The sequence below is a fragment of the Stegastes partitus genome, unplaced genomic scaffold, assembly GCF_000690725.1.
Source record: "Stegastes partitus isolate 25-593 unplaced genomic scaffold, Stegastes_partitus-1.0.2 Scaffold564, whole genome shotgun sequence".
NCBI classification, from domain to species: Eukaryota; Metazoa; Chordata; class Actinopteri; family Pomacentridae; genus Stegastes; species Stegastes partitus.
The window spans coordinates 152,941-164,270 of NW_007578295.1; the positions used below are offsets into that span (position 1 = coordinate 152,941).

Here is an 11,330-nt window from a genome sequence, read left to right on the forward strand (position 1 = left end):
TGGCTCATTGTGTCCGAATGCAGCCCCACAGAGGAGCAGAGAGGAATGAATGTAGCATGAATGAATGCATAAATACTACAAACCATGATTGCTCATATAGCATCAGGACTCTTTGTTTACCAGATAGCTTTATACACACTGTCTTCAGTTATGAATTACATTACACTTCAGCATGTTGCGATCTATTGCAAGACCCAACCAATGAATCCCAACTTCCTGATCTTCTGAATGTCAGCACTATGGTGGAGGTAATTCAGCCCTGCAGTGTTTTGTGAGGTCAGGTATCTGGCGGACACGCTGGATGGCATGAAAGCCTTTCTTTTGTACTTGTACATGCATTTTGTTCCTAAGCTCATTCTCCTCGTCTCTCTTCTCTCCGTGTCTGTATCTCCTTCATTGGTGTGCATTTCTTCTCCAGCTTGCATCTCAGGCTCCTTCAAGACCTCACAGGGAGACCACAAATGTCTGCAGTGCCCCATTAACAGCCGAACCACCAGCGAGGGAGCAACGAACTGCGTCTGTCGCAACAGCTACTACCGCACCGACTCCGACCCTCCACAGATGCCGTGCACCAGTATGTAGACAGCACAGTCCTGATCAGTGCACCGGCTGCAAACAGGCTCAAATGAGCGCCGATGCATCTCAGAAGAGCATAGACAGAAACACTGAGCTGTTTACATGTCTGTCACTGTCGTAAACGTTCTCCTAACGTTGTCGTTTCCTCTCTAAAGCTGTGTCACCAACGAACAGTGAGGTAGTTCATGTGTCTGCAGAGGCTCCAGCCACCGTCCTCTCACAGGCAGAGAAGCTCAGACTTAGAGGTTCTGATGTTTATCTGCCTCTTCCCTTCCAGCAGAACCACAACGAACAGATTAAGTCCTGTTGCCACTGTACAAGAGAATCAGTACACAACAACGCTGGCAGAGCCCAGAACCACTGAGAAGTCACTCAGCTGTGTGGTAGCTGCAGAGTGGGAAAGTATTTTGTATTTTTTTCTTCTCGTGCATTAATGGTAGCAGCTGGACCTGCTTGAGCTGCTTGAAGACGTTCCACCTTCATCCAAGAGGCTTCATCAGCTCTGACTGACTGGTTGGGAGTTCCACATCCTGACATCCTGAAGGAGACATTAACACCTGAGTTTGGGTTTAATTGGGGGTTTGTTGCTCCTCCCCCTCGTTATGTGAGTCGTTAGTGCTCCCCCTGACATGATGGGGTTCGTTAAGCCCCCAATTAAAACCCAAACTCAGGTGTTAACGTCTCCTTCAGGATATCAGGATGTGGAACTCCCAACCAGTCAGTCAGAGCTGATGAAGCCTCTTGGATGAAGGTGGAACGTCTTCAAGGAGCTCAAGCAGGTCCAGCTGCTACCATTAATCCACCAGAAGAACCATGAGCTGGAGGACTGAGGATCTTCAGACATGTTTGTATTTATTTTGTATTCACGGGAAATTCTTTTAAACATTTTGTGTTCATGTATTTTTTCAGGAATATTTTTTGTTATTTAGTCTTTAGAAATGAGCAAAACCACAGCCTATCCCAGCTGGCTCTGGGAGAAGGCAGATTCACCTGGACAGGTAGCCCGTCCATCACAGTAGCTTTGTAACCTGATGATAATATGATATATCCAGAGGAAGCAGCAGACTGGAAAAACAGTGGCACCTTAGAATAGTGTTTGTGGCAAGTCTACCATACCTACAGATTGGTGCCTAATGAAATGTTCTTCTCTCACCTTCTCTCCAGCTGTTCCGTCAGCACCACAAAACGTTATCTCCATAGTGAATGAAACATCTCTGAGGCTGGAGTGGAGCCCACCACAGGAGGGTGGAGGCCGAGAAGATGTTGTCTACAACATCATCTGTAAAAGCTGCGGCAGTGGACGAGGTGGCTGCACCCGCTGTGGAGACAACGTACAGTTTGTCCCGCGTCAGCTGGGCCTGACCGACACCCGCGTCCACATCAGCGACCTCCTGGCCCACACCCAGTACACCTTTGAAATACAAGCTGTCAACGGAGTGTCGGACCAGAGTCCTTATTCGCCGCAGTACACATCTGTCAACATCACCACCAACCAGGCTGGTGAGGCTAAGCCCTCTTACTACCTGGCACGACTTCCCTCCATTCACGTTTCACTCATTTATCTTTTTTTTGTTTCAGCACCATCAGCAGTGTCCATCATCCACCAGGTCAGCAGAGCTCCCAACAGCATCACTCTGTCCTGGTCCCAGCCGGATCAGCCCAATGGTGTCATCCTCGACTATGAACTGCAGTACTACGAGAAGGTACGTCTCACACACTCTAACCATGTGTTTTGTGTTTGGGGATGACTCTGCTGGAGTGGAGGAATCTGAGCAGGCCTGACGCAGACAGTCCCTGAGATCACGAACCTCCAGCAGAGCCTGAGGTTCACGATGTTTCAGTGAACACGGTATGAACACCAGAACAAGGAGAACAACTTAAACGGTGCTCATTTTGCTAAATCCAGCTGACGTAACTTCAAGGTACAATTATGAACCAACTGAGTTCTACAATCCAACAAACATGATAAACAACCAGAGGTATGATATTAACCTTTAAAGAGGAGGAGGTTGGAGAGCAGGAGGAGATTTGTGGATCTGCAGAGGCTGGTGTAGCAGCGATGTGGTGAGCGTGGAGCGGGCAGAATGAATGATGAAGCACGCTAAGTGTGTGGGCTGGACTTACATAGTGAACGACTGGACAGGACGGCCGTGTGACGTCCTGACTCTGTGCCTGTCTGAACGAACCGAAGCTCTATTAGTGATGAAGAGTCCTTCTTTGTCACAGTGGCTCCTGGAAATCATGGCTTCCTCACTGATGGCGACAGTCTTACTGCTGACAGATTTGTCTGATTCCTGATTCTCTGTGTGTTTCAGAACCAGGCGGAGTGGAACTCGTCTCTAACAAGGAGTCAGACCAACACTGCAGTCGTACGAGGCTTGAGGCCCGGAACTATCTACGTCTTCCAGGTTCGGGCTCGGACTGTCGCTGGATTTGGACGCTTTAGTGGCAAGATGTACTTCCAAACCATGACTGACGGTAGGAATGAATGTTTACTCGCTCCGTTTGCACATATGTCTGCCCCAGCAGACTTAGTAAACCAGCAATGGAATAAATATATAATTAAAGTCACATTTCTTGCTTTTCTGTCTTTTGAATTGCAGAAGAATATAACTCCAGTATCCAGGAAAAGCTGCCCCTCATCATCGGATCATCTGCTGCAGGGCTCGTCTTCATCATCGCCATCACTGTGGTCATAATTGTTTGTCGCAGGTAAGCCACCAACGTTCCAGGCCAACAACACGACAGTACCAACATGATTATTATATCCTCGTTCGCCCCAAAATACACGATTCCATCATCAGCACTGTAGGTTTTAGGCACCAAATGCCGTCACGATTCTTCCTGTGGGTCATCCTCCATGTAAGAAACATCAAGACACTGTCTGAACCAGAGGCTGGACTGATCCCAGGCGTCATCACATCACCATCTGGTCACGCTCAGAGTTCTTACAAAATGACAGAAAAAGGCTGTGAGTTGCATATATAGGACACCAGGATTGGAAACAGAAATATTAAAGGACATTTTGGACAAGGTGATGTTTAAATATCCATCAGTTAAATGCAAACAGTGTAAAGAATGACTTAATGTGCATCGACAGTAGAGCCTGTAGAATAAGGACACCGTGAGCTGCTTTAACTGACAACATCTTCACTAATAACATGGAAAATGGCACATTAGTAGATTACTAATAAATGATATTGATCATTTCCTGGAATCACAGTTTGCAGGTATAATTGTTAGATGGAAAAATAAATCAAATACAAGCGTATGCAAAGTGAACCAGCTGTGGCAGCATGACAAGGTGGATTACTTCTACAAGACTGAACCACGGTCTACAAGGAGCATGATGTTAACACAGCTTATGCAATCTTCATAGAAACAATAGCTATAAATAACAGGAAGGAAGTTGTAAATTAATTTAGTAAATTCTTAGTAAATGTTGGACCAAAGCAAATGAAAGAAAGGTTCCAGGGATGGCAGTTCTGCAGATAGACATGTGAGGCCAGAGCTACCTGGAGCTGGAGACGAGATGGAGGTGCTGGATGTGGTTGGTGAACATACGCCTGAGACATCACTGACTGGACTGATACGAACTCTGTCAAAATGCTGACAGCAGAGATTGTAAAACTTTCACATGTAATCTTGTACTTTGGCATGAATTCACATAATGAATAACATCAGACAGAAACAGACTCAACAAAACGTCCTCATATTCATCGCAGCTAAAATTCCACTCGCTAGCTTCTTCCAGACCTTCACCTGTGCCACATGGTCTTCATCAGTGGACTGACTGATGGGTCTGTTGACATCTTGGTTGTGTTTGTCACCAGCAGGAGAAGTTCAGACCGAACAGAGTCCGAGTACACAGACAAGCTGCAGCATTACACCAGCGGTCACAGTAAGTAGCCTCGTTACTGCTGTCCACAGACTGGCATCAGAGCTGAGCTTCATGCAGCACGTCTTGGTTTGGGAGCGTAGATAAGAACACTCTGGTTCTGTTTGTATGCATGTTTGGGTTTTGTGTGTATAGCGGTTGCTTTTTCTTCTGTCTCTCTATTGAAGTGTCACCAGGAATGAAGATCTACATCGACCCCTTCACGTACGAAGACCCCAACGAAGCGGTCCGAGAGTTTGCAAAGGAGATCGACATCGCCTGTGTCAAGATTGAACAAGTGATTGGTGCAGGTAAAGACAGAGGGTTTTTCTTTAAAAGAATTTAGTGCATCAGGCCACACCTGGATTGTGGAGACTAACGTACCAACTACAACGTTAAGACATGCATGTGGTGACACTCTTCCTGTCAGGCGAGTTCGGTGAGGTCTGCAGTGGAAACCTCCGGCAGCCTGGGAAGAGAGAGATACTGGTGGCCATTAAAACGTTAAAGGCAGGTTACACTGAGCGCCAGAGGAGGGACTTCCTGAGTGAGGCATCCATCATGGGCCAGTTCGACCACCCCAACATCATCCATCTGGAGGGAGTGGTGACCAAGAGCAGCCCTGTGATGATCATCACTGAGTTCATGGAGAATGGCTCCCTCGACTCCTTCCTTAGGGTACATTTACACACTCATCCATGGTAAAGTTGCCACCAGCAGCTCATCATCATCATTTTTTTTCTGCAATTAACTACTTTCTTTTTTAGTCAAAACAAAGCAAAGTGTCCAGATGTTTATGATCCCAGTCTGCCTATGACATGAACATATGAAAAGTCTGGCCTGTTCTGGTCTTTAAGGAAAGATCATCTTCCAAAAGTTTCTGTATTAAGTTTGAGAGTAAAGACGTGATTGCAAATGATCCTAAACAACCCATTTTGGAGACCGGATGCCTGGCCGATGAGGACACGTGTGGTTGATACGGAGAAGATTTACTCTAACTGAACTGTCTTCTCTCAAAAGCAAAATGATGGGCAGTTCACGGTGATCCAGCTGGTGGGAATGCTGCGCGGCATCGCAGCAGGGATGAAGTACCTGTGCGACATGAACTACGTCCATCGAGACCTGGCAGCTAGAAACATCCTCGTCAACAGCAACCTGGTGTGCAAAGTGTCAGACTTTGGCCTGTCACGCTTCCTTGAAGACGATACGTCGGATCCCACCTACACCAGCGCTCTGGTGAGTCTTTGCAGTAGTCTACAGGGAACTTGATTGAATCATGATGGACATTATAAAATGAAAGAAAGTATTTGAGAAAAACTGAACCAACCAAAAACAGCCAAACCATTGGGTCTGAACAAAACCTCTTCATGTCTTTCTGTCCCCTGCGCCGTCCCCCTTTACAGGGAGGGAAGATTCCCATTCGGTGGACAGCTCCAGAAGCCATTCAGTACAGGAAGTTCACCTCCTCCAGTGACTGCTGGAGCTATGGCATTGTCATGTGGGAGGTGATGTCATATGGAGAGAGGCCCTACTGGGACATGAGCAATCAAGATGTGAGTAGAGCCTGTCAAACAGCCACATCATTCACATCCATCCATCATCTCTACACCTTAACCCTCACCACGGTCATGGGGGGCGGAGCCTATCCCAGCTGACTCAGGGTGAAGGCAGGTTCACCTGGACAGGTAACCAGTCTATCACAGGGCTACACTTAGAGACAGACAACCAAGCACACTCACATTCACACCTACGGACAATTTACAATCACCAACTAACCTCAGCATGTTTCTGGACTGTGGGAGGAAGCCGGAGAACCTGTGGGACTCGGTATGACTGTATAGTACACATCTAGCCTGATATGACTGCACACACACACATATTTATGTATATGGTGACCCTCACAGGTCTTCAGGTACTCACACAGCAGCTAAACATCAGTGTTTCCACATGAATTCCTGCAGGTGATCAATGCCATAGAGCAGGACTACCGGTTGCCTCCTCCGATGGATTGTCCCAGTGCACTACATCAGCTGATGCTTGACTGCTGGCAGAAAGACCGAAACAACCGGCCTAAATTCAGCCAGATCGTCAGCACCCTGGATAAGATGATCCGCAACCCCAACAGTCTCAAGGCCATGACGCCGCTGTCATCAAGGTATGGCATTAAGAACCTCCGTTACTTCACACTACGACTGACCCACATTCCCCACAAGTCAGCTTCATCACCGGCTGTCCTTTTCTTCTTCTGTCTTGTCCGTCCACCAGCGTTCACTTACCTCTGCTGGACCGCAGCACTCCAGACTTCTCCTCTTTCAGCACAGTGGATGAGTGGCTGGATGCCATTAAGATGGGCCAGTACAAGGAGAACTTCACCAACGAAGGCTTCACCAGCTTCGATGTGGTGTCCCAGATGTCCATGGAGTATGTTAGACACTCTGTTATGTCTGTGTGGTTAGGGTTAGACACATCACGCTGATGCTTTGCTGCTGATAAGAATCATCTTGATCATTGGTGGTTGTCAAACCTAGTGCAGAAGCCAGACCTCATGGCTTATAATAGAACATGAATAGCTAAGATCTATCAGGCTGCACGTTGTAGAAGGACAGTGGAACACCTGTCAGAAGAATCCCAGTGAGGCAGGAGAAAAAAGGTCTTTACTGTCAGTAATGTCTCCTGTTCCTGTGAAGCAGCACAAAGTTACCACACGAGGCAGTCTTTAATGAAATAAGATGTTTTCTGTAACTGACACTTTAAAAATAAATGAGCCGGTTTACAGTTCATATGAACAGCCTGACAGAGGCTGCTAAAGGCAAAAAGCTTCATCACAGACTTGCTGCTATTTGTAAAATAATCTGATAAAACACACAGAAACCGTCCTTTAGCTTTAGAGGTCCTCTTACTGAGGTGGAGCTGACAGATGTTTTCTCCTCAGGGACATCCTACGGATAGGCGTGACACTGGCTGGACACCAGAAGAAGATCCTGAACAGCATCCAGTCCATGAGGGCCCAAATGAACCAGATCACCTCAGTGGAGGTGTGACATCACAGACCAGGAGCACGCCGGCTCGGTTCACTGTAGAAAGCCCAGCAGCCACTGCCCTGCATTCTCCTTGAGCCTCTGAGGAGGACGGATAGCTTCCCACAGACTGTGACTTCAGTCCAACCTCAGATCCACCCTTCTTCTCCTCAGACTCTCCAGAGGGTTGCATCAGCCTGCAGCACAGCACACATGGACGGTAGTTTTTTTGATGCTACTGTACATTCAGGTAACAGCCAGCTCGGGGGGGGGGCGGGTGCTGTGGTCAGCCATCTAAACCCAGTCTCCAAACCGTTCAGCCCATGTCTGTGTTGGACTCCCGGCACCGCTGGCTGCACCACCGAGTCAGAGCTCTCAGCAACAAATCATTTCCAAAGCTGACCGTGCACTTTTGTTTCGTGTAAAAGACTCACTGTCACAGTAAATGTGAATAAAATGAAAAACAGCACAATCAAACTCAACCCAATGGCAACTGCACAATGCAAACTCAGTTCTTAGCCTAAAGCTTGCAGGACTGAATGCTTTCAGTTGAGCACGCTTATAGTGCCACCTCCTGATCGACCCGTCACACAGTCACGTTGGCTGTTTGTTGTTAGGACCCGTAGCCTCGCTCAGCATATCACAGCACATGTTGGTACCATTAATGTCAGGCAGCGTTGCAGAGATGGGCGCTCGCTGTATTCTGTGGCTGCCTGTGTGCACAGCATCTTCGTTTTTATTGTTCATGGCAGAATGCACACAGGATCCAAAAAGCATGTCAACGGATCGGCAGGAGATCAAACACCTCATCATGACGTGACAGATAGAAGCCAGTAGAAGAAGAAGCACTGACTCTCCTCTGTAGCTGCACTGAAACCGAACCACCAGCTGCTCCTCCGCTGCGTCACCGAAGAGCAATCTGCAGAAGCTGACGAGCAAATAGTGGATTTGGGATACAGGCTGTTGTACAAACAGCAGCAACAACAAGGTTTAGCCACATCTGTCAGTAATAACAACCACGGTTATTTTTCTACGTTACAGTCCCACAAGAACTCTGTCAAACAGGATGCTGTTTGGTTTCTGGGGCCGATAGAAGCGACCAGTCCTGTACAAAGACAAACACAAGCCGAGGGAATCTGTTCTCAGCACGACTCCTGTTACCGTCACATCACTGCTGACCAGACGGGGCGGTTTGGAGTTTGTGTTTATCGGCAGGAATCAGGAGATGACATTTGCTCTTTAAAGGTCTTTTTAAAAGGTCGTCACATATTCCAGCGCCTGTGCTGTGAGAAGCTGCAGATGTTGTTTTGACTGGTGAACTGACATCTGGGACAAATGAAGGAACCGAGTAGCTCCGGTCAACCCACGGACCGCAGAACCTTCAAAGCGTCTACAGAAGTCATAAAGCTGTCGGTCAGTCGGTTGATGTTTCTGTTTTGTATAAACGTCCTCTCATGTCTTCTACGTCTCTTCACTCTGAGACACTCGTCACTTGAAATGGACACGTTGTAAATGTGGACTGAACCATGCTGCTCGTCTTCCCTGTGATTCTACCGGCCCGTTTACTGTGACAGGTTGGGTCAGGGTTTGGGTTGGGAAGCTTTTTGATGTGTCTCTCAGTGCTGTACACGTGTTTTGGTGGTAACGGTAGCCTACTGCAGTGTTTCCAGTCGTTCCAGACAAATCCGTTTGGCTCACGGTGGTCGTCTTGTACATATCAGTGTTTTCTTTATTTATTCTGACGTACACCCCAACAGAACAACTGGACGGGGTTCTGGAACGACCACTTCAGTGACTCGGTGTCTTTATTAGTTTGTGCATTAACTGGTGTAAAAAAAATATGCAATTGTGCTCAGAAGCCTAAACTCTCCTTCAGCTGGACGTCCCGGCGATGTGAGCTTTGACAGGTTGTGAAGAGCATCAGGACACGTATGGAGGACACGTCTGTTCTTCTCACTGTGACTCATTCCAGCATCAGTTCTGAGGTCACACCCTTCTTTATTCTTTATTCTTTATGTGGATCCCCGTCCGCCTCCACAGGGGGGCTGCCGGTCTTCCTGGGGTCCGTCCACTAAACAGCATTAAAAACAATCCATTTAAAATCACAGAACATCAGCGAGACATCATCTCAACCCAAAGCTAAGACCAGAAAAGTTCTGAAAAATCAAAAGTTGTCACAGACTCACAGCAATTCACAAAATTTTTTTTAAAAAGTTCCAGAACATCTGTACCAACATCTACATAGATCAGTTTGAGTCTGAGTGACGTCTTAAAGGGAGACGACTGTTCATCTGTCCAGACCCGGCAGGGAGCCTGTTCCACACTGAGACCTCTGTGAACAACAGCTCTCATCATGACGTTTGTTCGTGGACTTGGTGCCACCAGAAGACCAGCGCTGACTCAGCGTGTCACAGACCCACCATGTGCTGGTTTATGACCAAAGACCTGAGGTGTGCTGTCCAGGATGACGGCGTGCTTACACCACAGAAGACCAGATGTGAAGTTAGCCTCCGCAGTCAGCCACGTTAGTCCACATTCATAAATATGTAATATGTAGTAATTATGGAGAACCAGAACTCTACGTGGTCCTGGTGACACACAGACTGGATTTATGTGGGCCTCACCAGAATCATTCAGCTTCCACAGAGCTCAGAACCTCCACATGAAGCTCAGACGACGTTTGGGATTTTGAGAAGCTATTCAGCAGTTTAACTCCCTGAAGCACAGCCCGGCCTGAGCTGGATGGATTGAAAGGTTCCAGTGGATCAGAACCCTACGGTGTTTGTATGGTGCTGTAGCTGCACCTGTTCATGCTACAATCAAACTATGACCATGAAATTCAACCGCTGTCTTACTTTTAAAGAGAAGAAATGATGCGGTACAGGTGCCGTGTCTCACCTGTACCACACCTGGTGCAGCTGTCAGCCACAACCTGTGCTGTGTGCACTCACGGGTGGAGACCCACGGTTTTGGGGCATTTAAATTTAGCTTCTACAATTAGAGGGCAATAATTCCTTCTTTTGAATCTATAAACTAGAATCTTGTGACTTTGACGCAGCCACAAGCCGGTTCTAGAAACAGAACAACAAACCCGTGGTTCTTCACTTTCTGACCAACTGTCCCCTCACGCCTCACGGTGAGAAGCACCGACTGGCAGCAGCTTCTACAGCCTTCACAGATCACTCTCACAGCTGGTAGCTGCTACGGTCTGACCAGGAAAGGGTTCTGAACACTGTTCAAGACTTCCAGCTTCACGTCTCACAGGCTGCTAGCTCTGCAAACACCAGGTGAAGAACAGATCACTGGTTCTGTCATGTTTCTGGTGAGGACGGTGTTTTCCAAAGAGAAGGAACCGTGACCCGTGAATCCTCTCAGCTGTGGTGTGGGGCGTTCAGGGCCTCTGTGGGTAATCCGTCCGTGTACAGACTCCCTTCATGGCTGAAGGTGATGGAGCTGAGGGGAGATGCTGACCAACATGCTGCTTCAGGAACCCTGTGGCTGGAGGTTCTGAAGGGTTCCTACGCTTCACAGGACCAGAATACACTCAGAACTCTATTTTGTTGGTTTTAAATAAATGTGAATTTTGATAAAACTGTGGTTTTTATAAATGCTATGACAACAGTTTATACTGACACTTATACTCCAGAGATGTGAACTCTCTCGTTGGTTCATGTGACGTTTGAGTGACTCTCGTCTTTTTGTTTTAGGATATTCGACACGTTCTTCCCTCGACTGTACGAGCACAAGACACACGTGTACTCTTCACTGTTGATGTTCTGTACTTGGGTCTGTTCTGATCTAAAACCCACTGATCTGGTTGGTCAGAATGTTCTGAGCTCTGCTGAGGTACCAGGCAGCGG

General features: G+C 47.5%; 1 protein-coding gene across 1 annotated transcript in view; it reads left to right on the forward strand.

The window, feature by feature from the left end:
* Window positions 1-7,494, forward strand: part of LOC103362253 (ephrin type-B receptor 2-like) — a 33,765-nt gene extending 26,271 nt beyond the window's left edge. The window contains exons 4-16 of the mRNA XM_008288553.1: window positions 419-574; window positions 1,741-2,076; window positions 2,155-2,279; window positions 2,892-3,054; window positions 3,180-3,288; window positions 4,410-4,477; window positions 4,642-4,764; window positions 4,884-5,131; window positions 5,474-5,689; window positions 5,857-6,006; window positions 6,415-6,608; window positions 6,719-6,874; window positions 7,386-7,494. Of these exons, the coding sequence (XP_008286775.1) occupies window positions 419-574; window positions 1,741-2,076; window positions 2,155-2,279; window positions 2,892-3,054; window positions 3,180-3,288; window positions 4,410-4,477; window positions 4,642-4,764; window positions 4,884-5,131; window positions 5,474-5,689; window positions 5,857-6,006; window positions 6,415-6,608; window positions 6,719-6,874; window positions 7,386-7,494 (2,153 nt within the window). The remainder of the gene's footprint in view (window positions 1-418; window positions 575-1,740; window positions 2,077-2,154; window positions 2,280-2,891; window positions 3,055-3,179; window positions 3,289-4,409; window positions 4,478-4,641; window positions 4,765-4,883; window positions 5,132-5,473; window positions 5,690-5,856; window positions 6,007-6,414; window positions 6,609-6,718; window positions 6,875-7,385) is intronic.
* Window positions 7,495-11,330: the final 3,836 nt, after the last annotated feature.